We start from the raw sequence: 27,299 nt of genomic DNA on the forward strand, positions 1-27,299 counted from the left end.
CTGTGTTTACTTCAAGGCTGTAATTTTTTTTTAACAGATAGCTTGAATACATCCACTGCAGAGGCACATACTGTTGCCCCTGGCTCTTCTGCTGCTGATGTCCTGGAACTTCAAAGTCGCATTAAGGAGCTGCTGAGCAAGTACAGCAGTGGTGTCAGACTGTCAAAGATGCCTCAGATATATCGGGAAATGTACTGGGAGGACCTGAGCACAGAAGTGCTCTATCAGCTTGAGAACTGGCCTCATGTGTGCACAGTAAGTATTGAGCCCTTTTTATGGAAGATGCCAGTATTCTGTAGGCTTCCGAATGTTCATTTGCCAAATGTTATTTTATGTGTACTTGCATTTCCCTTCATGCTCTGTAGCAGTGACAGAAAACCCCCACATCCCTTGAAACCCCCACAATGCCCTTTGAAACCCCAGAAAATCACAGTTGGCTGGACTAGTGTTTGAACAAGGAAGATCAGACTGCATGGTGTTGTGGAGCAAGTGCTTGAGGTTGCTGCCTTGCAACCTTTAACTGACCCCAGTACTGATGACAGGTGGTGTCCATGCCATGTTTGTTGTTCTTGGTTTGGGTTTTTTCCCCAATTGCATTTTATGCTTTTCCTTGTTGGTGGGTTTACCTCCTCTTAAAGCTACAAGCTACCAACAACCTTTGTGAACAGTTTGAGGTCTAACTGTTTTTATCTTTCTATAGACTTTTCCAGAGGTCTTTCTCACATCTTAAGCCAAGGAATTTTGCTGTTTAGGTTAGGTTTATGATACAATAATAGATGAAATTGAAGGATGGTAATGCTGGGGGGAGAGATTACAGCTAAGCCCCTTTCTGCCCTCCTTCTGATGCCTGTTCCCCTTGATTACTGAGGGTGTCATTGCGTCTCTTATTAGGAGCTGATGTCTGGGTGAGTGTCCGCTTAGAGGTCTGACAGGAGTTTCATCACCACAGGGTGGAGGAGCTTCAACTGCTGTACTTCTGTCTCCTCTTCTGCATTCATGGGTCATTTATGGTGTCATGCAACTTTGCATCGAGGCTTTATTTAGGTTTACTTCAACAGGCCAGTGTTAAATGGCCAGTCAGAGAAGACTTTTCATTACCTTGGTATTTGTCAAACTGTGGCACAGAAGAGTATTGAAGTAATAAGAATTATTTGTCTTCTTGAAGTACATTTTTTGTGTGTCCTACTTTTCTTTTCTTTTTTTCTTTTGTAAAAGCATTAAATACAAAAAAAAAATTAAAAGAAAATAACTGAGTTGAATAACTGCTTTTCAGGAACAACACCATTTGTGTACATGTATGGTTTTCTCACAGATATATAAAATGTGTTTGTAACACCTCACTACAAAGACTAGAAATGTATTGTCCGCAGCAATTTGTTTTGATGGTTGATGAGTGGTTCCTGTGTTATCTACAGGGCAAGCTGTTATGTCTTGAATTGCTTAATTCATGCAGCAAATTTTAGTCTTTTTTGTAGTTAATGTTCCAGTCAGTCCTGTTCATCCAGTATCTTTGTTCTGTGTTCATTATCCATTTGCTTACTATCTGTTGGGTCTATCTCTTTCTTTCTAGCATGCAAATAAAGTCATTTAAGCATAAATAAGTACTGATTAAATCCATGGAAACGTTGTAATACAATGGACACAGTACAACAGCAGTCAGAACTATTGAATTATCTTGGCACAATCAGTCTTTTTGTAGAGAACTTAATGAGCCTCTAAAGCCCGTCTCAGTTTACTGACTTACAAAATTGTAATTATGGCTCAGGCATGGAGAAGTTTGAATTGGGACTTCTTATATGAAAGCTATAGTACATCTCTTAAGAATAATTAGTTCCTGGTTTAAACATATTGTCTGCAGGTGTACAAGTTTGTAGAACCTTTGAAATGAAGAAGAAAGACTGTACTCTCCAGTGAAAGTAAAGATATCTAATACCTGAATTATTTCTGTCATGTTGGTTTCTTACACAGGTAGTGTCTGCCAGGCTCAAAAACATGCTTGGTGTTTCTTTTATTATCTTAAAGAAGAACATATTCCTTTTTTACTCATTCAGATCAGTGTAACATAGTTACAAACCAGCAGACAACAAACCTAATACACTTTTAGTGTCTCCAGGCTTTTAATCTGTGCGTTTGAGAGTATCACTTCTGAATAACTTTGCATATCCAAATCTTCTGTTGGAAAGGTAGGAATTTTATCTAGAAGGTGGTAATTTCCATGTTTTTACAACTATGGATAATGGATATTTTCACTATTTACTGAGTTCAGGTCTCCAAATATCGCTGTAAATTGCAGGTTGATGATCTTGTTTTCAGTCTTCACCGTTCAGGCAAGAGGTATTTAGGCTGACTTTGTCTCCATTTGTCTGTTACCTCCCCTCTTTAGGTCGGCTTGGTTGAGCATCTTACTTGTAGCAACACACTTTGCACAGCTAAATGCAAAAGAACAAAGTTACCAGGTAGTGGCTAGCAGTCATAGATTGTGGCCCAGCCTTCATGAGCAGTGGGGCTGACAATAAATATGCTTAGAAGTCTTTGTTGTCTAAACACACCTCAGCCAGGAGAAGAATCTGCTTCAACAGCTCTGGCAAATCCACAGTGTTGCTGAATTGTTTGCTTTCACCTCCAGCACTTGTGCTTTGCAAAATGTGATGACTGGTAGTGACCCTCCCACCTTCACCTTTTTTTATCAGATTTTTTTACCTTTCTGTTTGATTAATTACTTTGCCATGTGTCTTTGAGCAGCTAGTGATCCCTATTTTAGACTTGCAACTCCTGTCTCATTTCTGTCTTTTTATATATTTTTGTCACAAGTTCTTTCTCACAACTTAGCTGTTTTTTTACAATTCTAAGTCAAAGTTATATAGTTTTACTGTGTTGGAGCTCAGCCTTGCATCCTTGGGATGCAGACAGCTGAACCCCTGAGGTATGTATCCTCATACCATGTTTCTGGCCTGTAAAATTTCATTGTAATCTTGGCCATGGACAGAAAGGACTCTCCCTACATTAAAAAAAAAAAAGTGGGGTTTTTTTATGTGTGGACTTTGAAGCTTGGGGAAAAGGGATCTTGGCATTTATAGTAGCTTCATGCAAATGTTGACTCAGTATGGAAAAATGCAAATGATAAGTATTTGCAAAATAAATAGGAGTGTTTCAGTTGGAAGGAATCTTTTCAGTGATCATCTAGTCCAGTTGCCTGACCACTTCAGGAATGACCAAAAGTTAAAACTTGTTGTTAGGGGCATTATCCAAATGTCTTTTGAACACTGTCAGGCTTGAGGGTGTCAGCCAAGAAGCCAGTTACAGTGTTTGCCACGTTCTTGTTAAAGAAATGCTTCCTGAACCTCCCCTGACAGAGTCCTCTGCCTAGGAGGCTTTAGTTCCTAGTTGTCCCACTGAGTACTTGTGACCAGAAGTTATTTCCTACAAACTTCACACATTTCCCAGATTTGATTGTCACAGCAGAACAGTGTTCACAGTAGATGTCTGGGGAGGTGCAATCTCCAGTAAGAACAAGATGCCAACCCAGAGATTTCTCCTGAGTGCCTGTTGGTAGCAGGCACTACAACAACGCTCCCTGGAAATCAGGGTCTCTCACCCACGTCATCACTAACGGTAAGGGCTGTGCAGTCAAACCTCCCCTTTTCATACAGTGCAACTCCTCCACATTGCCTGCCCTGCCCATCCCTCCTGGACAGCCTGCAGCCCTCCATCCCAGCATGCCAGGTGTGGCACTTGTTCCACTAAGTCTTGCTGACACCAAAGAAATCATAGCTCTGGGAACTAACCAGTGCTTGGTGTTTATCCTGTTTGTTTCTCATACTTTGTGTGTTGGTGTTCAACAGGTATTTCAGATGTGCTCCAAGATCAAGTCCAACTCTCGACCAAATAACTATTGTCAACCATAGCACTGGTTGTCAGTTCAGTCATTTATTGACTGCCTCTAGGGATGGTGACTTGACTGCCTCCCTTGGAAGTCTGTGCACTGCCTGACCCCCTTTTCAGTGGAGAAATGCCTCTTAATCTCCAACCTGAACACCCCCACCCCAGCACAGCTTGAGTCTGTGTCCTCTTGTCCTGTCACTGATTAACTGGGAGAAGAGATGGATCCCCACCTGGCTACAGCCTCCTCAAAGGGAGTTGCAGAGAGTGATAAAGTCACCCCTGAGCCTCCTCTTCCTCAGGCTGAGCAACCCCAGCTCTTTCAGCCAGTCCTCATAGGAATTACCCTCTCCAGCTCCAACCCTTCACCTGCTCCTTTGCCCTTCTCTGGCCTTGCTCCAGCATTTGAATGTGTTTCTTGTTCATGAGGGGCCCAGAACTGGACACACAGCTTGACGTGTGGCCTCACCAGTGTTGGATATAGAGGGACTGCCCTAGTCCTACTGGCAGGATGCTATTGGCTTTCTTGTCCACCAGGTGCTGTTGACCAGCATCCCCCTTTTCTGCTGGGCAGCTTTCCAGGCACTCTGCCCAGCCTGTAGCACTGCACAGGGTTGTTGTGACCCAAGGGCAGGACCTGACACTTGGCCTTATTGAACCTCACACCTTTGCCCTTGGCCCATCAATCCAGCCTGTCCAGATCCCTCTGCAGAGCCTTCCTGCCCTCCGGCAGGTGGACACTTCTGCCCAGTGTAGTGTCACCTGTGAACCCAGTGAGATGCACTCAACCCCCTCACCGAAACCATAAATAAAGGTATTAAGCAGGACTGGCCCCCTGAGCCTCCTGACCCCTGAGGAGCACCACTGGTGACCAGCCCCCAGCTGGATGTGACACCGTTCACCTCCACTCTCTGGGCCTGGCTGTGCAGCCAGTTTCTAACCCAGCAAAGAGTGCTCCTGTCCAAGCTGTGGGCTTCCAGCTTTTCCAGGAAAATGTTGTGGGAGATTGTCTCAAAGACTTTTCTCAATTCTAGGTAGACAGCATCCACAGCCTTTCCCTCACCCTCTGGGGACATCACCTGGTCGTGAAAGGACATCAGGTTGGTCAGGTGAGACCTGCCTTTCCCCAAACCCATGCTGTCTGGGTCAGATCCCTTCGTTGTCTGGCATGTACTATATGATCACACTCAAGATAATCTGTTCGATAGCCTTTGCCAGCACCAAGGTCAGGCTGACAGGCCTGTAGTTCTCCACATCTTCCTTCTAACCCTTCTTGTGGGTGTGCATCACATTAGCCAAACTCCAGTCATCAGCCTCCTCAGTTATTCAGTACTGATGCTAAATGGTGGAGAGCAGCTTGGCAAGTGCTTCTTCCAGGTCCCTTAGTACTCTCAGGTGAATCCCATCCTGTTCCATAGAGTTGTAAGTGTCTGAGTGGCACAGTGGGTCACTTAACAGCCAAAAATAATTTCATCCATCAGGACAGATGGATCCTGTCAGACCCTGTCATACCTTGTGCCTCAGAAGTTCTTCCATGGTTATAAAACCCAAAGTTTTGGTGAAAACACCAATCCTAGAGCCGGTATTTTGGTAGAATGAATAACAAGCAGACACCTTTTAATTGACAGAATGAAGGGATGTATGCACATCGATTTGATTCTGGAGTTTTCTTGTGGTAATGACTGCCTTAGTCTTTCTGCTTGTTTTCTGAAGGAATTGGTAGAAAAATAACACTACCATTCTGAATTTTGAAATTCCCCTTGTGCTGGAAGAGATACATTTGCTTTTCCGCAGTTCTAGAACAAAGATGTTCCTTTCCTTAAAATACTCTACTGGCTCTAGCTACATACCAGCTTAACTATTACTTGTCAGAGGACAATTTTTTGTCTCTAATCTATCATTCCTCAGTCAGGTTTCTTACTGCTTTTTAATAAACATTAAGCTAAACAATATGTAACATGTGAATATATTCTTTAGTGACCTTAAGTCACTATAGTGACCTTTAGTGACTGTGTTGGCTGATGCTGTGTGAAAAGACTCCTCAGAGTGGAGACCATTTTCCTGGCTGTTTACTGTGAGGAGGAGGCTTTAAGGGTAAAGCAGGGCTTAGTTTTCTTCACTTAATCTCTTGGATATCTGGTAAGGTGTTGGACAGGTCCCACAGTCTGTTAGTCTTGAAAATACATCACTGGAAAAAATTTGGAGGAATTAAGGGGGAAATTAGCATTTTTTTTTCACTGTTTTGGGGGTATTTTGTTTGGTGTTTTGTTTGATTTTTTTTTTTTGGTAATAGTCACTACAAGATGATTATCACCACAGAAAGGTAGAGAATTTTTTAGATAAGAATGAGACCTGCATGAGACAACAATGAGATGTTGCTTAATTGACAGGTAGGAGGTTTTATTTTATCTTTTTTTAGCTGTATTTGGTTCTCAGATCCATATTTTACATTTATACATGTTGGGACTTTTTGCAGAAGATGAAACTGAAGGCTTGATAGAATGCCAGGATTAGATGGTAAACAAATTGGGAGACTGAGACTGTTGTTTTCTGAATCCTGGGCAGTACACCATGTCTTAACAAAATAGGTTCTACATACTAATGCGTCAGGCAGCTGAGCTTTTATTGTAACATTCTACAGTAACAGTGGTTACAGTAGGTAAGAAAAGAGGTAAACATACCTAAACAGGTATGCTCAGAAAAGAGAAGCATTGCCACAGTAGAGAGTTGTATTCCTTGAGAAATTTTAGTTTTATCAGGTCTTCACTCTGAGAGAAGGAATTTCTATACCACAGTTAAGCTATGTGAAGCAAAAGTGATCTTTCTAAACAGAGAAACAAACTTGAAAGAACAAAAAATCCAACTCTAATGTACTTTGCACATGGAGGAGACAATGGAGCAGGCTATCGTGTCTGGTAGTGGGTATCAACGAAAGCTCAGTTTTACGCAAACCCTAAATGCTGTTTCCAGTAGATGATCTCTTGATCTCTTGAAGTACAATAACTTTCTTTTGCCACCCTCACTGAAGAAATTGGTGTTTAGACACAGAGCCAGCAGCCATTTAGAATGGAGTTCAGAGGACACAAGACATGTTATACCTAAAATGTAATTACATGTGCTGTACATACTTCAGCACAGAGCAGACTACATTGGTGTCAGCCTCACTGGGAGGATGATGTCCTGGAATGTGTGGAAATGACCTGGTTGAGGACAGAAGGTCCAGAATGATTTTGCTGTCCAAACATAGTGCTAGAACAGGCTGCAAATCAGTATAGCTGAAACTCAGACCTGGTGATGAGTGGTTAGACAACGCTATGAGCCACCAAATGAAGTCAGACTCCATTTTGACAGCATCTTTTCTTACTTCTGCAACCTGTGCATCTCCGGTGTTCTGACCTTGTAGGAGAACTTCAATGCATTATGAGGTAAAGGGTATTACAGCCAAAAAGAACTGCTGACAGAGTTGTCTGCTGATCCTCAGTGCTGGCATAAAGATGTGAGGAATAGGGGCAGCCCTCAACAGTATGGAGTTTTTAGATTGGCTCAGCTGTCTTATTGCATCACACTTTCCTCTGTAATTGTGTATTTGCAGAAGCCAGTCTTGTAAGTACAAGAAAGGGGAGAACAAGTGTCTTCACTGTGATGTGCAGGGTAATGGAGTGGGAGGACAAAGAGGATGGGCAGAAGGGGGCAATCTGAAGACACTCTTGAACTTTGTAGAGCTTACCATCCCAGCTCTGAGCACAAGCTGAACCTGAACAGAGGGACGATAGGGATTCTTTAGTTTAACAACAAAAGAAAGTAGAAATATATACCTAGTATGATTTGCATTCTAACATTTCAGGTAAGTACAGAAGAAATGACTACCAGAGACAGAATCACAGAATCACTGAGGTGGGTAGGGACCTCATTTGATTACCTAATGCAACCTCCATGCTCATGCAGGGTCACCTGCAGTCTGTCCAGGTCTGTATCAAGTCAAGTTTTTAACAATGCTGCAGCTTTTTTGGCCAGCATATTCTAGTCTGTTTCAGCTTCCCAGTTGACATGACGCTTGGCTAAAAACAAGTGTTTTGATGTGTTCTTCTGTTGGTTAGGGTAAGAAAATAGATATCATAGCTTCCCATGCAAAATAATTCGTTGTATATCAGACTAGAAGCTGCAAAAGCTGGATTCCAAGGATTAGCTGTAACTGGATGATGTAAGAAGCTTCCAGATCTTTGTAAGGAAAAGCTCCTTACTGAGTGATGCCACCATGTGCAGTGGGGATCTTCAGCCTTTCAAGAACACTGACCAAGTGTCTTTTTTTCCCCAGATTTGGTTGCTCTGGACACGTACCCAGCAGTTCAGTTACTGCTTTCAGAAGCAGCTACTTGGAACAGGGAGGAGTTGAATGCTAATGTTGAAGCAGCATCTCACCATTGCCTGGGGAGACCTGTACTGTAGAGGGATGGGCAAAACCAGTGGGACCTGAAGTTGTGGTGGCTGCCAATGACAGAGAAGTGCTGTCAGCCAATGTGTAGATGTCAGGTAGTGCTGATCAAGGCCAGAAATACTTTCCTCGCTGCTTTCAGTTCCAGCTTTCTAGGAGTTTAACTTCACGTATTGTGAGGAAAGTCAGGTAGATGAGAGCTGCCTTCACACTGAAGTGTTTGTCTAAGGTGCCTGTCACTAAAATGTTTCTGTGTACAGTCTCTGGTATGTATGCTGTGGTGGTTGAGCTTCCATGTTGCATATTTAAATCAGATCTGAAAAACTCCTGCACCACATTTCCGAAGAATTCTTCTCAATGAATCAGAGTGATAGTTCTGATTTATATTTTAGAGCCGTCTTTGAGAACCTGTTGGATACTAAAAACCATAGAGCCAGACTTCTGATGAGACTCTGTCACTGACATTAAATGCAAACTTCCTCTGTGGGTTTTCTTTTGTTTTCTTACCTTGCAAGAGAATAGCAGAAAATACCTGCATATCCTAGTTTGAATGTAACATTGAAATTGAACAACATCTACTCTGACTAGAAACTCTCATTTCAAGGATGTGTTTTCTCCAGTTCCTTCTTGGAAACATCCTGTTGATGCTCCTGGAGGTTACTAATATATGACTATCACTGTACACACAATTAGTTAAGGCTGGCATTGCAAAGTGGATACTTTCTTTAGTTTCTATATGTTGGTCAGTGGTTTTTTTAAATGTTGTCAAGAATATTTATGCAAAGATTTTGTCCTGCCAATACAGGAGCATGTCTGCTTTTGTCCTTGCTATAAGTGTATGTCAAAACAAGGGGACTTGCTCTTTTGCATTTCATTCAGTTGCAGTGTCAGTATTTATCTTGGGAGAATTTTTTATTTGAAGTTTTATTATTTGAGTCTTCAGATTTCAGTTTTTAAGAGCTGCCTCTGTTATTCAAGCCCAGGAAAAAAATATTATTCTCCTGCGTAGAAAGGCTTCACTCTCTGTTGCCCTGATAATTCATTCTGCCAGCTGTTGCCTCTGTTTTGTGCTGTGTAATGGACAGATGATAAGGGGCAAGGTCACAGAATCACAGAATATTTTGAATTGTAAGGGACCCACAAGGATCATTAAATACAAGTCTTAGCCCAGTACAAGGCATCCCCAAGAATCACACCATGTGCCTGAGAGTGTTGTCTAAGTGCTTTTTGAGCTTTGTCAGGGATAGTGCTCTGAGCACTTCCCTGGAGAGCCTGTTCTAGTGGTCAAACCATCCTCTGGCTGAAAAAGATTTTTCCTGATATCCAACCTAAACCTCCCCTGACACAACTTCAGACCATTCCCTCTGGTCCTGTGACTGTCACCAGAGTGAAGAGGTCAGTGCCTGCTGCTCCTTTTCCCCTTCCTTCAAGGAAGTTGTAACTGCAACTCAGTTTCTTCTTCTCCAGGATGAACAGACCAAATTACCTCAGCCACTCCTCATATGGCCTTCACCTGAGGCCTTTTCTACCATCATTGTCCTTGTTTGGATGCTCTCTAACAGCTCAATGCCTTTTTTCCATTGTGTCACCCTGAACAGCCCCCAGCACTGGAGGTGAGGCTGCCCCAGAGCAGAGCAGAGCAGAGCAGGACAATCCCCTCCCTTGCCTGGCTGTGATGCTGTGCCTGATGCACCCCAGCACACGGGTGGCTCTCCTGGCTGCCAGGGCACTGCTGGCTCATGTTCAACTTGACATGAACCAGGACCCCCAGCTCCCATTCCATGGAGCTGCGCTCCAGTCTCTTGCTCCCCAGTCTATACACACATCCAGTGCTGCCCCAAGTGCACAATCCAGCACTTCCCCTTGTTAAACTTCATGCTGTTGGTGGTTGCCCAGCCCTCTAATTGATCAAGGTCAATCTGCAAGGCCTTCCTGCCTGTGAGGGAGTCAACAGCTCCTCCCAGTTTTTTATCTTCTGTGAACTTGCTTAGTGCTCCTTCCCAGGGTTACTAAGTATCCAGGTCATTTGTGAAGCTGTTGAAGAGCACAGGGCTGAGGCTGGAGCCCTGTGGAACCCCACCAGTGACAGGTCACCAGTCTGATGTCACCCCATTCAATGACCCATGAGCCAGTTGCTCACCCATCATGTGATGTGTTCACCCAGGTGCGTGCTGGATGTTTTGTCCAGAAGGACACTGTGAGAACCAGTATGGAATGCTTTACTGGAACCGAAAAGGTTATATCCACTGGATCAGCTAGATGGGTTATCTATCTTGTCATAAAATGAAATTAAATTTGACAAGCAGGAGTTTATCCTTATGAATGTGTGCTGGCTGTGACTAATGACTACATTGTCTTTCAGGTGTTTCTCAGTACCTCCCAGTATAATAATGTGCTTGCAGAGCTGGGGTGTCAGCTATACTAATGGGGAGTACCTTGAAGGTAAATCTGTAAGCTCAACAGGAAACTTGGTTGAGACATTTAAGAAAGGGTGCTTAAGAAAGGGTGTCTGTTTTGAAGTGCTGCTCACAAGTGGAGCCATTTGCTTGTTCTGAGAAGTTTTTGTGGCCTTGAAGGTGATGTGATTCCTGGAGATGTCCTGTGCAGGGCCAGGATTTGGACTCAGTGATTCTTGTGGATTTCTTCTGACTCAGAATATTCTATGATTCTGTGATTCTAGTGGTGTCAGCCTGTGCTTATTTATACTGAAGTAATCTAAAACAATTTACTGAAAATAGCATTTTGCTGTCTCTAAATGGTTTGCGCAGTTAGGATATACAGCCTCTTCAGAACTGAACTTCAGTGTCTAGAAAACCCCAGAGCTATTATTGGATTTAAGAGGCTTAAAGATCTCTGAGGATCTTCTCAGTCTGCTGCTGGTCTACTGCGTAAGGGTTTATAGTCCTGTCAGCAAAAATTTATTCAGCTGTGTTGCAGCTCTATTTAAAGAGCACTAGCCAAGAGAAGGGATACATAAAGGTAGACCTTTGCATCCAGCTTCTTCCAGGATGAACTGCCATATAGTCCAACACAGCATTCTCAAACAAATTGTTGTCTTGATAATTAAGTATTTTCTGGATCTAAAGGTTTTCCTTGGCTGGTCATGTAAATGAATTCCTCAGCCTTGTCCTTGAACACATGGGACATCCTTATCAATTTCTCTTCATCTAGGATATGATTATCTGTCAAAACGGCATGCTCTGATTTTTTTGTCTGTGTGACTTGATATACTTAGGTCTCCTTACCATGTATCAAAGCCTTTGCAAGGCTTTGATAAGTTTTTTGTTTGGTGCTATTTTTAACTGAACTCCTTTCTTCTCCTGTGGTGCAAGGGGCACTGTAAGATTCCTCATATCAGAGGGTACAAATATAGGTGCTCTCTGTCAGGAATCATGGAAGGCATCTCGTTCCTTCTAGGTTTTACTGCCAGACATGTTTATTGTCTCTTATATTAAGCTGACTAGCGGAGATGCCCAAGAACTTTGCTTTCTTATGTCTTATTCTTGCAGAAAATATTTATATTTTGGTTTTTCACTGATAGAGAATAATTTAGGCATGCTACCAAGAACGTGTGAGAGTTCTCTAACATGGTTAATATTTTTTTTTATATCTATGAAAATTATTTTCTTTGTGTCATGCTAGTGTTCATGGAAGTTGACTAAGGCCTCTTCCCAATAACCTTTTCACGGATTGTTTTGGTGCCAGCCTAGACAGTGTAATGCAGAGCAAGTGTAGAGAAATGCACTTATATAGTTCATTTCCTGACTCTTAATTCAGACCATGTGGCAATTTGGGCTAAGTGTGATGTGATATACATGGGACAAAATACATTATTCTAGACACAGCAAAGGCCATTTGGTTATTTTTCAGTAATAATTGTAACTCAGTATTTGTTTCTTGCTAATGTTGTCTTGATAATGAGTGATATGTGTTATTCTTTTTCTGTAAGAAAATACCTGGAGTTTTGTTCATTATGCTTTGATTGTATGTTGCTAGGACAGAGCTGCGAATAATTAGTTGGGCAAGGTTTATAAAGTTCTGATGGGTGTGGACAAAAATAGGGTGGAGGTGAATGCTACCCCTGAGTAGTAGCAAGTAATTCAGCTGCTCCATGTTTTTTCACTGCTGTGCTTTTGAAAATTACTTTGATTAGAGTTGTTTCCTCTGACAAAGGAACTCCAAAGTGGAGCTACATAAACCTTGTTTTGTAACTTTCTTTGTTTTTTTTGCTTTGGGACCAATGCGAAAACACTAAGACCTTTTGTTATCACAATTTTACATAGACTCCTGCTAAGGTATGGTTAGATCAATCTAGGTTGAAACTGTGAAAGTGCAAAGCTTTAGGAAGCAGAATTTTATTGTGAGTTTGTGGCTACGGTTCTCAAACAGTACTTTCAATGTTGTGACTCTGTGATGAGCTTATAGCAAAGGGTGGATATGTAGGGACTGGCAAAATACCTGGTTCTGAAGGAAACTGGGGCCATGATTTAAAAGAGTCTAATCAATTTTGTTATGAAATTTATTACAAAGCAGAAGTTTCTTCCTTGATTTCAGAACTTTTGTAAAGAAAACTAATTCTCTGAGCATGACAGCAGATAGCCTGCCTGACAGCACTGCCTGGCAAGTGTCCTCTTGTTTCTGAAGTATAGAGTCAAATCTTCTTTCCCTCAGAAAACTGAGAGATACTTTTGCTTATGATCTGCTTGCCTGTGGGGAAGGTTCACATGGAAGAGATGTAAATTTGTGAAGGGTGTCACCATCTCCTGGTCCTGCTAGGAGAAAAGACAGACTTTGGAAGCAAGTCCCAGTTGTATTGCATAGATAGATGTTTGCCTACTACTGATGTACTCATATGTGTTTGGAAGCCTTCAAAACAGAGGAGGAAACATTACAGGAAATGCTAACCTATAGTAACTGCCTCAAGCTTAGCTCCCTGTGGATGTTCTCTTCAAAGTCTGTATAAAATGCATATTATAAAAGTGTAGTCGACAAAACAATTTAGTGTTACAAATGCAATTGATTATTGATTCTCTTTGTTGTTTTCCAAGGTGGAGAAAATACACAGAGGTGATCCAATAGATGGATTTGTTTATCCTGCTAAGAAAATACCACCAGCAGCAAAAAGCGATGCTGAGCAAGAAAAGGCATCTCAGAATGTTGCTTCACCAAAAGCAGACCCTTTGTTAAAGCCAAATATGGAGACCACACCTGCATCACTCAGTAGCGACTTCAAAGCAAAAGTTGTTGGCATCTTGCTGAAGTATTCCAATGGTCTTTGGGCTCATGCACTTCCCAAAGTGTACCAAGACACTTACCAAGTAAAATTCCCAGAAGACATTCTAAATAATCTAGAGTTGCTGGCAGATGTATGTGTTGTGGACTACGTATCTGAAGTCCCCAGAAAGGCGATCCTCTATGCTAAACCCCAGAAATGCACTGATGAAAATCTGAATGTCACTGAGAAAGTCAAGAGGCATGATAGTGTGAAGGCCACAGCTGAACAGCAGTATGAAGAATCCAAGGACCAGTACCTAGAAAACATAACTGTTCCTTCTCTAATTATTCCATCTGAAGGATCTGTGTCCATCATGGTGTTAGAATTGAAAAACACTAATGAGGTCCTAATTAGGCAAGTTTATATTTTGGAATCTTCCTTTTTTGCTTTATTTATAAATCCACATGTTCATATTGTGCAGGTTGCCAGAAAAAAAAATAGATGAACAGGAGGTTTCAGGATTTTATTATTTACTTATTTTGCTAATGAAAACTTTAAATCCTTTTGTTTGTGTGTTTAAATGGAAATTTTCTGAAACTTTTTCTGTCCTGAATCAATCACTTTTATCATTAGCTTTAATGTGTCTGAGAATCAAGGCAGATTTGACTTGCAATTGGAAGATTTTATAAAATAATCCCACTATAACACAAAATAGTATTCTGATATTACTATTGTGCTTATTAAAATACTTTTTGCTTATATACCTTACACTAACTAGGCATGACTTGAGTGCACTCAGATTCTACTTATGGAAAGATGAACATTCATCCAGCAAAAAACTACTAGTGTTTCTTGATTTGGTTCCTAATCAGCCTGGTCTAAGGGGACAGTGTAAGAGGTGGATTGTTACATTATATCTGTTACTAACAGCCTGCTGTGCACATGTGACTTAGCTCTACAAAACGTTTCTGTGCACCTTTTAGTTCTGGCATCATTTTTAACTTACTGTCCATGTGGAGTAACGATCTTAGCTTTCTAGTCTGTTGTTTTAAGGGTGTTTCTCCTAAGTATTTCAGATTAATACTTTGAGTACTGTGGATTAAAATACCATATGACATTGAGCTGAGGATGGTTATGTAAAAATTTCTCTACTAAGCAGCTGTTCCCAAATTTGAGCCATGTTTCTTGGACAGTATTGAAGTTTCTCATTTTGTCAGCTCTGTGTAGGTACATGATGATAATTAGTGTTTTCTTGGTCCTAGTTACAAAAATTACTACTCAGGGTTATCCATGTACTTCATGGGCAGGGCCATTTATGATGAAACTAGCCCTGAAGGGATTAGGGTCTTTTGCCATGACAAGAAAATTTTCATGTAGACATATAGAGAGGAAACAGCGCATGGGCTCTTCTTTTCTCACATGTCCTACCAGCCTCTCTGCTGACCTACACAAGAACTATGTGGCTGGTGTTGGTTGATGTTGATTTTTGTAGGATCAATAAAATCAAGATTCCTAACTCAATCTCAGGGATGGAGCAATATCTCTTTACTTTCTTGGTATGTGGCTAAGCTTTTTGTCTGAAACCTTTCACTTGAAGTACAAATGAAGGCAATGCTGAAAGGTGCTGGTTTTGATGCTGTTTCTGTTTTGAGACATGGATGAATTCTCAAAGAATTGTAGTGTAGTCATGATAGAGAGATAGATAAAAACACTCCTAGATATTTGCTAGACATTCACAGCAGGGTGTTTGAAGGAAGAGATGATACACTAGGTACTGCAGTTGAACTCTGACAAGAAATAATTAATAAAATAGGGAGTGAAGCAGGAAATTCTGAAAGATTCTTCTGCTTTCAGTTGAGTTACTCTGACTGTCTGTTAGGTGTCTTTATGAAACAAATGTTCAAGAAACTTTTGAGTCACGCATGCGTGACTGTCATCCCTCTTTATCTCCATTACGAAGTAGATGAATGCTTGCACAGAAACAAAAAGGCTGTTTCTAGGAAAATCAGAGTTCCCTGGAATGTGGTCAGATTTAACATAATGTTTGTAACAGAGTTATGATACCATGTTGCATTACACTATCTGCATATAATCTAAATTATATGGTAGAATAATTTAGTAGAATCATGATCTTTATGAACAAGCTGAAACAGTAGCTAGTAATACAAATTTGTGGGTAGGTTTTCCTTTTGTCTGCTCTAATCTGATTTGTTTCTGAAGCATTCAGAACTTCCCATTTAGATTTTTCAGAAAGTTTATATACTTGATGTAAGAAGACCTGTGTAGCACAAACAGTATTAATATGAACATTTGGTCAGCAGCCAAATACCAAGATAAAACTGTTGTATGAGAGAAAACAGCACTTTTTAAAAGACAGCTAATTTTAAAAGACACTTTAGATGCTTTAGTTTAGATCAAATGTACTGAAAACCAGATTGAGATGGTGTTTGTTAGTGACAGGGTAACTTTTTTGTCCTAAAAAGCTAAGAGTTTGGACATGAATGTCTTAGAAAATGTATATAATTTATTCATATACACATGTAAATGTTCTTATGTTTTTATTCAGCTTTTTTGAAGTTGCATCCCAACTCTTGTTGTTTTTTTTGTTTTGTTTTGTTTTTTGATTTTTTGTTTTGTTTTTGTTTTTTTGTTGTTGTTGTTTTGTGGGGGGTTTTTTTTGTTTGTTTTGTTTGTTTTGTTTTGTTTTTGGGAGATTTTTTTATAAAATATTGTAGGTATGTGGGCAAAGAGTATTCTTCTGCCCAGGAACAAATGGAAGATGAAATGAAAGCGTACTACAATCAGACCAGTACAGTGTCATCAGCTCCGTCTCTGAGTGTTGGGCAGCTTGTTGCGGTACATGCTGAAGAAGATGCCTGGTTGCGTGCACGGATAATTTCTCTGGAGGACAACAGAGTAAAGGCAAGTAATTACCTCCTCTGGCACTTGGTGAAAGAATTGAGACAAGCTTATTTTTTAGATACACAGTCAAGTCTTAAATATGCTGCATTAGTACTTTCTTTTCTTGCCCCGAAGTGCTTCTATTTTCAGGTATATGAGAAATTAAGACCTTGTAGAAGTTATATGATTGACAAAATTTTAAATGGTCTTTCAGGTTTTTCTCCATGAATAGTTTGACTTTGGGAGTTTTGTTTTTGGTTTTAGAAGGAACTAGGCCCTATAGTACTTTGGTACTGAAAATGTACCTTGGTAAGAAGAATGGTTTGAGAGAAACATAGGAAGAGGAAGGGAAAGACAACATTCATTTGCTCCTAGATCTTGCTCAAAGTCTTGTACTGAAGTATCTCTAATATGCACTAAATAGCAAAAAAAAAAAAAAACCAAAAACAGAGTATACTTTCCCCTTCCAGGAAAATCTGGTGTTTTGGGAGTTATGTCTTATGTATTTTAGTTAAACTCCATTCACATTATTTAACTCCTCTGTTAAAAAATTTTCCTGTGCTGAACAGACTTTTCTTGCCATCAGCAGTGAAGTTAGAACATATATTAGAAGGATAAAAAAAAGTTTAATACTGCTCAGTTATTTCTTGTCTAATCAGTATTAATGATACATCTTTAACGTTTTTGTTTCTTTCCCCAGCCCTGCTTAACATACTTTTAAAGTTGAACCATTTTATAAATACTGAAATAACACATGTATTAGAACTGAGTTTTTTCTGAAAGTTAGTATGAAACCCTTCGGCTGTGAATTGGAGTTGGATGTCAAAACTTGGTCTTCTGAAAGAGAGGTCTTGTTGGGTTTAGAGAAGTGGCAAGAAAATTAGCGGCATGCTTGTTTCTAATTTCTCCCTAGTCAGAGCTATCAGTCCAGAGAAGGCTGCTGCTTTATTGCAGCTTTTGCAGATTTTCCTTTGTCACAGTGTTTAGACCTCCTTTTTAATATTTGCTTTGGAAATAGTTTGCGAGATAGAGTTCCAGAAAAAAGTTCTAGGAAGTCCCATCAAAGCCTTCCTTCTGTAACTTCAGCTCCAGTTATTTGCTGCCAGTAGTAGTTTCCGTTCTAGTTTCCTGCATTGACTGTGGTATTTGTATCAAAGTAACAACAAGTTTAAATCAAAATTATTCTCTTAATGCTGTAAAAACAGTAGGCAAAACTTAAAATGGCACCTTAAGTAGTATTTGACTTTTGAACACTTTCAAAAGTTTGTGAGTAAAAATTGTGACTTCATTACCTTTCTTCACATAGTTTGAGATAGTTAATGCTGAATTCTTGCAGCAAAGTTCCTGTTTGAAGTTCAGATTCTGCAGAACAGTTGGAGAGGTTGTTATTATACGCATCTTGAGAAGGAGGCTTTCCCTGAAAACATGAAATTAACGTTACTAAACTGGCAAAAAGTAATTTGTCTGTGGTTGTATTAGAGAATGTGGCGACCAAATACAGTCTCCCTAGACTCAAGGAAACATACTTACAATTATATTCATGATCTTGTGCTTTTAATTCCCTTTTCCCTTCTCAGGTATACTATGTTGATCATGGCTTCAGTGAATTTGTTGAAAGCAACAGTGTGTGCAGACTACAGAAACAATTCAGATCACTTCCTTTTCAAGCTGCAAAATGTAAACTGGCAGGTAAGAGAAAGTCAGTGCTGACTGCACGCATGCTTACTGTTGGCACAGCTTATGTATTGAAGCCTCTGTGAGTCTGGGAGTTCTGATCCTTTTTTGTAATAGTTCTATATGTGTTTGATAGATTTTGTTCAGCTCAGCTAGTCTAAGCAGACATGGGTATGCATGGAAAGAGGGAAAAGAAAGGATGTGAAGAAGAATTTTACAGAGAATCCTTGATATTAGAAGATGATTTTATCCTGTACCTCTGTAATGGAGCCTAATTGTTTCTGCACTTAACATGGATGTCTTTATTCCTTTAATATACATGAGGCTAAAGAAATAAAAGGAAACATTTGAAGTAAAGGAAACGTGTTGTGTCAAGCAATGTGCACTAGCACATTTCTTTCCATAAATGGAGTTGTGGCCAAATTAGGCAATATTTCTAAATATTAGCCTGTTTAATTATTCTGAAGTGATCCTGGTGCTATTAGAAAGGTAAATTTATTTACCTTTCTAAAACTAGTAGGCCTTTCTAACTTTTTTAAAATATTAAAGTTTAAATATGTGAAATTGCTGTGAATGAGCTTGTCTTATTTTTGGTTGGTTGATTTTTTAATACTTGACATGTTTTCCATTTTTTTCTACACATTTGCCTCAACTCTTTCTGAAAAGGGTCTTTTTCTTTTCTATTCTGCCCCCAAAGGTGGCTTTCTTTGATAAAAAGCTAGAAATTAAGTAGATTGCAAGTAGGAAGGGTGCTGTAAAACTTTGGTAAACAAAAAGGTCTGGTGTGTCTTGCAGGACTGGAAGCCTTCTGTGATGATCCTGTCCTAGTAAAGGCTGTGGAATCACAGACATGTTTCAAGATATTTGCTGTGGAAATACTGGAAAAGAGTGATACTCCTCTTCTTGTTCTCTATGACACTTCTGGAGAAGATGATATCAACATCAATGCTACTTGTCTGAAGGCATTGTATGACAAGTCCCTTGAACTGCACCTACAGGTACCATTGTCCTGTTTTCTCCTTAATTATTAAAAATCATTGACTGTTGAGGTCTTATATGGACAAAAAACAGTAGTCAGAAATTTGCTAAATTTTGTGGGTGTTTTTTTTTCCCTTTCTTGTCACACTCTTACTGTTGCAGGCAGATACACTATATACCAATGTCATAGTAACCAGTGTTTCCTCTGATGGGAGCCTGTATTGTCAAGTGCCATCCAAAGGCTTGTCTAGACTTTCTGAAATATTGCAGAAACTAGAAGACTACTTTATTTACAAGGTAAGTTCCACGGTAAGGGAAGTGGTAAAGTCATGCAGCATTTCTCCAGAGAGTACCGATAATTTTCCTTGCACATAAGTTCAAGTTTCTGTGGTAGCCATAGACTATTCAAAAAGGCTAAAAGTTCTCTTTCTTGTTTGGGGTTTTCTGGGGTGCACCTTTCAGTGTGAAAAGTGTCTTTTGATGCTTTCTTTTCAACGTCAAAGTGATGTATAGGGGACTTTTTGAAAAGTCTTAAGTTGCTTTAAAATAGGCACGTGATGGCGAAGTCACCATGGCAAAGATGTTCCACCATGTTTGCAGATTCGTGCAGCATCCTTACTAGTCTCAAGGGAATTTAGGTCAAAGAGAAAAAATCTTACGAGGATCTAATCTGTAAGAATTAGGGTAATCAATTTTGTAGTTCTGCTGAGCCTGAAAAATCAAATCATACAAAGCAGATCCTGTTGGAACTGTTGCTTGTGAAACTATGCTGTCAAAGTGTTTGAGGTGTAGAAGTTAAGCTTTAGACCTGTTGTCGCAACCACGTGGTGCTATTTTATACTGAACGCATTTCATTTATCAGGATTCAGTTTCAAGCAAGCTAAACATTGAAAGAAAGTGTAGAAATATTTTGCTAAAGTTGCTAAAGTTTAGCAGCACAAGTTGCTAAAAGTTGCTAGAATATTTAGCAACACAAAGTCACTAAGGAAGGCAGTTATATAGGTGTTTCAAGAGTTGGTGTTCTTGGGAGACAGTGGTTGTTATTTTCTTGCTGCTATCAGAGAAAGAGATTGTTCTTCAGCTTTTTTTAATACCAGGCTTTGCAGCTTATCTGGAGTGTTTTAACTCATTTTGCCCAAGAATTTAAACCTAGTAAGATGTTGATTGTTCTTCAAATGTAGTTTCCCTACTTTTTTATAGTGTAGCTGTTTTCTTGTTTTGTTATTTAGGATTATCATGGTGCCTGTCACCCCTATGAGACTTCCATTTGAGTTAGCAGTCAATTTGGTTTGTTATATGTCTCAAGAAATTGTATGTTCTAGAATATAAGCTAGGAGCTTCTTCACTTGAGCTTGTCTCTCATAGCTCTTAACTGCTCTCACTTTTCAAGTCAAGTAATTGTTGGTGATTTCCTAGTCTGTTTCCAAATGGCTTTTAACCCCGTCACTTCATGTTCTCCCAATTTCCCTGTAAGATACAGAGTTTGGGATGAAAAGGTCTACCAAGTGGGGAAGCTTAAAGCAATGTGATAAGAAGTGTTTCTAAAGCCAGAAAGATACTTTTTGTTTGAAACAGAGCTTTTGCTTCTCAGTACTGTTTATGCCATGTGTTGCTTTTGAAATGGTTGAGTGCCAGATAGTAATAGCTCTGTGCTTTTTGACTCCTGTTTTTGTATTTGCAGCAGACATCTGAGTTCAATGTATTGCTACCTTTCTGTGGCAAAATCTGCTTGTTTCCTTCCAAAGGAAAATTGGCACGTGTAGAGGTAAGAAGTATTCAAAAAGCAGCTAGAATTTGCCCACATAGAAATGTCTCTTCTTTTTGTTCAACTCACTCTGAATGTTTAGTTTCCATGAAATATTCTATTATGTGTGTGTCACTGTTGGTTTTTTAACCTCAAAATTGTGCTCTTGCTTTCTTCTTTCAGATAAAAATTATTCACACTAGACGGGCACTTGATGTGCAATTTATGGATAGTGGAACAGTTGCAACTGTAAAAGTATCAGAGCTCAAAGAAATCCCACCACAATTCCTGAGAGAAGTAATTGCAATACCTCCTCAGGTATGAAGACATGTTAAGGTTAACCTGTATTCAATCTCTTGGCAGTGTTAGTAGTGCTGCTACTTCAAGGTTTATGTACTGAAATTCTGTTTTGTTTCACAGCATTCAACATTGCAATGTATTGTATTGTGCATCTTCACCTGAAATAAATTGCAGTGTAGCCCTGTGAGTTGGTGGGTGTTGTGTATGTGTCATGGTACTGGATTTGCGTTTTGCTCTTTCTATTTGTCATGCATGATTGACTCTGTCAGCATTATTCTCTGAATTGGACCAGCTTTCATATTACTAAATTATACCTTGTACACTCAATTCTGTTGTTAGGCTTTGAAGTGCTGTCTGGCAGATCTGCCTCCTAACACTGGCATGTGGACTCCAGATGCTGTACTGTGGCTGAGAGATGCTGTAATAAATTGTCCTGAATTTAGCATGAAGGTAAGTAGTCAAAATGCCTATGAGACCTGAACTCACATAAGCATTAGGAAAGAGCATTGAAAGAACAACTTCAAAAGCTTAACAGCCCATCAAATTGTTTTTTGTTACAGAAGTGTAGAAGTTTGTATCCAGCTGAAGGACATAAATTCTATACAAAGTTCTTTTCTTAGTAAATTTGTTATAAAATTTACTTGCTTAGGCCTGTTAGAATCTTGTCCTTTCCCCTCTGCTGTGAATTTAGCAATTTTCACAGCAGTTGTTCATTTTGCTGTCCAAGTCCAAATATGCAGCTAGAGTTATTTTGCCACTGATAAGAAAGAAACATAGTTGTTATGTTTCAGCACATAGAAATACACAACTTCTCAGTTAATCTTGAATTACTTTTATGCCTCTTGTGAGCAAAACTTTTTCTCCTTCTAGTCTTTTTGAAAGCAGTTTTACTTTTTATTTGCTTTTTCTAATTGACTTTGTTTTAGTATATGCTTTATATAGTTAGAATTTCTCTTATCTTGCTATAAAATTGTTTGCATTTGCAATTTTCACTTAGTTTAACTTACTGAATACCCTTATAAATTAAATCTATTATAACTACAGACTAAACAAAGATAATTTCTTCTTAACCTTTTGATTCCAGCTGCTGTCAGACACTTTGAAAAAGTGTTTTATAGCTTTCCATAACCTTCTTGCTTGCTTTAGTCTAGACCTCTGCTCTGAGATACACACCTGTTGCACCTGACTTTTCTAGACATCCTCTTCCAAAAGAGCTTGAATTTGGTGCTCATTTTTGCTGTGTTAAATAATAGAGAGCAGATTCATGCTTTAATTGCAGAAAGTTTTTATTCCTGGCTAGGAACATTAGCAGAAGCATCTTTAAAAGAATGTTGCGTACTTTATCAAGTTAAAATTTAAGTGCTTTACTATTAATAATGTTAGCATATCTGATGGTAAATAGGAAGTATTTTTATGTCAGTACTTGAAAATTACATGTGAGAGAAACCTAGAAGATTTTTTTTCTTTTTTTTTTTCATCTAATTTAGCAGGCCTCATTTCCCATAATGACTGGAGGATAGCTTAAAGGATTAGGTGTTATTATTTAATAAGTTGTTTAGATCTGTGTGGACACTGGCTACTGTTCTTCTGGAAGCAAGAATTCTACACACAGTACTGTGATTGAACCTGTTGGATGGAACAAAATTCAAGTTTCGTGTTTGCTTTAAGTTAGTGGAACTGCTGCAGGTGTTTTTTGTCTTTTCATCTGCTGTGACAGCTTATTAGCCCCAACTTCTTTCATATCTTTGGGAGAACATTGAAACTGTTTCTGTATGTAAGTGCAATGAACTGTTGCTGCTTTACAAAAGTTCTGTACTAAATTAGATGTGCCTTTAATAGTTACTAACTGGTTGTTAAACGGTATTTTGTGTTCCAAGGTGATTAAACAGGATGCTTCAAAAGGAATTGCACACATCTACTTGTTTGCTCCAGAGAATTTCCCAGACATGGATCGTAGCATCAATAGGCAGATCAAAAATGCAGACTTGTGGAAGCATCAAAAAGATGTTTTCTTGAGTGTGGCTCCCAGTGGGACTGGCTTCACAAAAGCTGTAGGTGATGCTGCTCCAGCTCTACAGTTACCTAGTGGGAAGCTGGAGAAGAGTTTCCCTGATTCAGGCAGAGAGCCCGGCAGTGCAGTGTCCAGCATGGAGATGCCGCCCCCTCTACCCTTGCCAAAGCCTGGTGACCTCATGGATATCTACGTCTCGGTGGCCTGCCATCCCGGTCATTTCGTTGTCCAGCCTTGGAATGAGCTAAACAACCTGTATGCCCTAATGGAAGAAATGATCTTATACTACAGCAGGGCAGAAGAGAAACCTGTGACCATTGAAAAAAATAAGCTGTATGCAGCTAAAATTGGAGATGAGTAAGTAGATACTTAAATTACTTGAAATCTTTGAAAGCAAGCTTAACTCTGCTAAGCTAGGCAAGCCTAGCTTTGCTTAGTCTGCGTTGTTAACAGCATAGCAGATGTCCAATGATATCTGAGAGATTAAGAGAGTAAATAAGATTGCAGTCTCATCATGCTTCCAGATTGTAGCTGGGATAGTTGGTATTATTCAGCTAAATCCAGGTTTGAGAAGCCTGAGGCATTTTGGTCAAGACTTTTTGGTTGTGCATTGTTTTTCTGGTGCTTTGACAGTGTGTGAATATGAATTCAAATGGTCTGTTCTTGTTCTTCCCCCTTTTAGGTGGTACAGGGTCATAATAAAAGGGATTCTTAGAAATGGGTTTTTGTCAGTGTATGAGCTGGACTATGGCAAACATGAGTTTGTCAGTGTAGGGAAAGTACAGCCACTCCTGGATACGTTCAGAAGACTACCTTTCCAAGCTATCACGGCTCAGCTTGCAGGTAGGTATCAAGCATTTGCAACTGTTTTTGTTAAAGTCTTACATCAGTGGGCATATGAGGTGAACAGAAATGTTAAATGGAAAAAAGTCAAAGGTTATGTAATTGAGGTTTTTCTACATGTTTATGTCCTGCTTTTTTTCTTGGCATAGGCAGTGATGATTCTGTTTAATTATTTTTGTTTGTTTAATTTAATGCAGCACTTTAAGATACCATCTTTGAGAATGGAGACTCTTTAAACTTTCCCAGCAGCTACTTTTCATGGTCATAAAATTTATAATTTGATGCGTGTGATATCTACTATGCAAAAGACATGGGGAAATAAAAACTTAATGTTTTTTTTATCCTTTAACACAGCCAATTACCAAGTGTGAAAGTTATGATGTGACTGTTGGTAAGAACCTAATGTTCTGATTATCATAGTTTACATAAAGTTAGGAACCTAGATGTTGAATTTCTAGAGGATTTTTTATATATATATCTTGACCCTATTGTAATTCCAGTGCTGACTTGGAATCCAGATTTGCCTGAAATATATTGGTTTTCTCAAACAAGCAAAGATCTCCATGAGGGGACAGAGCTTTCAATAAGCTTACATACAAAAATTTCCTTGAGAATATGGCACATAGAGAATGTACATGCATCTGAGAGAATTTCAAAAATAAAAATTGATCTCTCCTTGCTGACTTTTCTTTCATTTCAAAAATTTTCCTTCAGTTCTGTGTTGTCTTGGGATGTATACGTCTCATCTTAGTCATGCTGCTTGCTGATGCTGTTTGGTCAGCACTGCTCTAGATTTCAGTCACAGAATATGCTTGTTGGAAGTGACAGGTGACAGAATTAGTGTCCTGTGCCTTCTGTGGATTTGCTTTCCTGCATAGCCTCAGTGTGACCTTGGGGGTTGTTTTAAACTAGTGATGTGTGGTGGATGTGCTACCGACAGGCTGGGGTCCTCAGTGTGCAGTGCTGTGATGTGGCTGATTTCTAGCTGGGTCTTCTGGAGGATCCAGCCCAGCAAGCCTGCAAGTCATCCACTTTTCCTGCTTCACTGAGTCTCCCAAGTAGCTAGCTAAATTGCCTCTGAGATTCTTCATATTGTCAAAGCAGGCCAGCTGAGCCTGGAAGATCAGTAACTATTGTCCTGCTATTCCTCCACTTTTTTCTCTCTGCTTTTGTGTCTTATGCCTCTTAGTCACTAATCTGTTTCCTTGTAAAGTCCCATTTGCTTTTCCATTTGCATAAAGCTTTCATAGCATTAGTTACTCTTCCTTAAGTGTTGATTAACTATTGACTTTTAATTCCTTTTGCAATCTGCAGGCAGCTGTGTTCCTGTGTTGTCCTGTCAGTGGCAAGCTGCTGCTAATAATAAAAGCAAAGTATTGTCATTTTGCTGTTCTGCTTGTGTTATCCATCAAGTGGCTCTTGGGTATTCCACCATGATATTTGAGCCCGTGTGTCTAGATGCCGTACACCAGCAGTGGTCTGGGCAACTGAATCCCAAGTCTGCAGGAGCTGCTTATTTCTAGGTGGATTGCAGCCATATTCAAAAAACTGTTTAGGTTCCAGCAGACTTGACTTTATGGGATACCACTCTGAAAAATATAAGAACAATTGTGAAGCATTTAGGCATAATTTCTCTTTGTTTCTGCCCCCTATATGTCTTGTTTGGAACTTGAAGGTTTGGCAGGTGTTTTAGTAACTGATGCTGCTTTGAGATGAAGAAAATCTAAAGCAAGGCCAATGGGACAAGTAATGTCAGCACCCTCAGGCTGAAAATAAAGGAAGTTTGTTTTGAAAGGATCTTTAGTTTCCTTTTTGTCATGGTTCCTGATAAGCCCTGGTCATGCAAGGCAGCTAATATTCTCTGAATTCCTCAGTGAGTCAGTGCATCTGCCTTTCACTTCTGCAAACACATCATTATCTTTAAACTTCAAGAAAAAATAAATGTAATAATTAAGCTTGTTGGTGTGGGAGATGAGTGAGCTTGTGGTTTTTTTTCCAGATTTAAGTTGCATGCATTAGCACTTTAAAAACTGTTTTCTCAAGTATTTAAACTCACACCACTTCTTTTAAACTTGGATTGTTCTAGTCTATAAATGACGTTCCGTTTTGCTTTATGTTTGTTCTAGGAGTGAAAAACCAGCAGTGGTCAGAAGAGGCATCAATAGTGTTTCGGAATCTGGTAGAGAAGAAACCTTTTGTGGCACAGATACAGGCAGTTAATGACAGCACTAACTCTTGGGATCGAAAAATAGTGACTTTTCTTGTGGACACATCTCTTCCACATATTGATACATGGATTCATGATTTTGTGTCTCAGAGTCTTGTGGAATTTTCAAAGGGTGATTAATCATCACTTCTGCAATGTAGCAGCTTAGCAATAAAATGAGTAACAGGCTTTGAAGAGAAGTATAACTACTACATGGCCTTGAAGACATAATGGGGATAAAATTGAAAAATCTGTGTTTGTTTAACAAGTTTGGATTCTGTTGACTTCAGCTGACTTTCTGAAAATTTTCACGTTGTTTACCATTGTAATGCTAGAATATTTGAGTTAAATTATTTTAAAAGTTATTTATCAATAAAACTATGTTTAATTGTGTTCTTGTTATCATTCCCTAATTTTGGAGGGATTTTTATCTCATAGCTATTACTCAGTCATTACAGGGTAGTCCTTCCTTTAACAAGTGTTTTATATTTCTGAATTTATTGTCAGAGACGTGCATTATTGTTGAGTTTTTCCTTTTTCCTTAGCTTGGTAAGCTTTGAATAGTGCCTTGTTCGGCATACTGCATTTGTGGGGTGGAACATTCACAGACAGCTGTTCACTTTGTGTACTTACTGCTCTGTTTGCTGTTCTTAGCAGTGATACCACTTTCCTGAATTCTCTGCTCCCCTCCTCACCCCACCTCTTTGACCAGCTGCTAAATTCAAAGCATCCTTTCCCTCATTTTTTGATAGCTTGATTTCATGTATGCTTCTGAGACTCTTCAGAGGACTTCTGCTTCCTGGGGACAGGAGAAAGCAGTGTCCTGTAAGTACACAGATGGATGCTTGGAGTCCTTGGAACACAGTATTTTCAGCCTACTTTAGAACCTGCTTTATTTTTGGTCTTAGAAATATTTAGAGGAGGTGTAGACATGATTATATTTCATAGTCTGCTGTCTCAATTTAAATTTGCTTGTCCCTCGAGATTGTTAAACACAATATTAAAGCTTTACATGAGGAATGCCAGAAATGGGATTATTTTCTGCTGTGCACAGCTGTGTAGTATTTCTAGTAGGACACAAGCCAAGCTAAGAAATTCTGCTATAAGGCTGTTTGC

General features: G+C 39.5%; 1 protein-coding gene across 12 annotated transcripts in view; it reads left to right on the top strand.

The window, feature by feature from the left end:
* TDRD7 (tudor domain containing 7) overlaps positions 1–26,576 on the top strand; it is a 46,314-nt gene extending 19,738 nt beyond the window's left edge. For 10 of the 12 annotated variants that reach the window (XM_063181068.1, XM_063181064.1, XM_063181066.1 and 7 more), the window contains 13 exons: positions 38–255; positions 4,914–4,988; positions 13,360–13,940; positions 16,262–16,448; positions 18,005–18,116; positions 18,897–19,099; positions 19,242–19,376; positions 20,761–20,844; positions 21,007–21,141; positions 21,463–21,573; positions 23,001–23,491; positions 23,817–23,977; positions 26,104–26,576. In XM_063181068.1, the coding sequence (XP_063037138.1) occupies positions 38–255; positions 4,914–4,988; positions 13,360–13,940; positions 16,262–16,448; positions 18,005–18,116; positions 18,897–19,099; positions 19,242–19,376; positions 20,761–20,844; positions 21,007–21,141; positions 21,463–21,573; positions 23,001–23,491; positions 23,817–23,977; positions 26,104–26,324 (2,714 nt within the window). In that variant the 3' untranslated portion in view covers positions 26,325–26,576. The remainder of the gene's footprint in view (positions 1–37; positions 256–4,913; positions 4,989–13,359; positions 13,941–16,261; positions 16,449–18,004; positions 18,117–18,896; positions 19,100–19,241; positions 19,377–20,760; positions 20,845–21,006; positions 21,142–21,462; positions 21,574–23,000; positions 23,492–23,816; positions 23,978–26,103) is intronic. The other 2 variants (XM_063181070.1, XM_063181071.1) reach the window with 2 other exon arrangements.
* Positions 26,577–27,299: the final 723 nt, after the last annotated feature.

The sequence above is a fragment of the Melospiza melodia genome, chromosome Z, assembly GCF_035770615.1.
Source record: "Melospiza melodia melodia isolate bMelMel2 chromosome Z, bMelMel2.pri, whole genome shotgun sequence".
NCBI classification, from domain to species: domain Eukaryota; kingdom Metazoa; phylum Chordata; class Aves; order Passeriformes; family Passerellidae; genus Melospiza; species Melospiza melodia.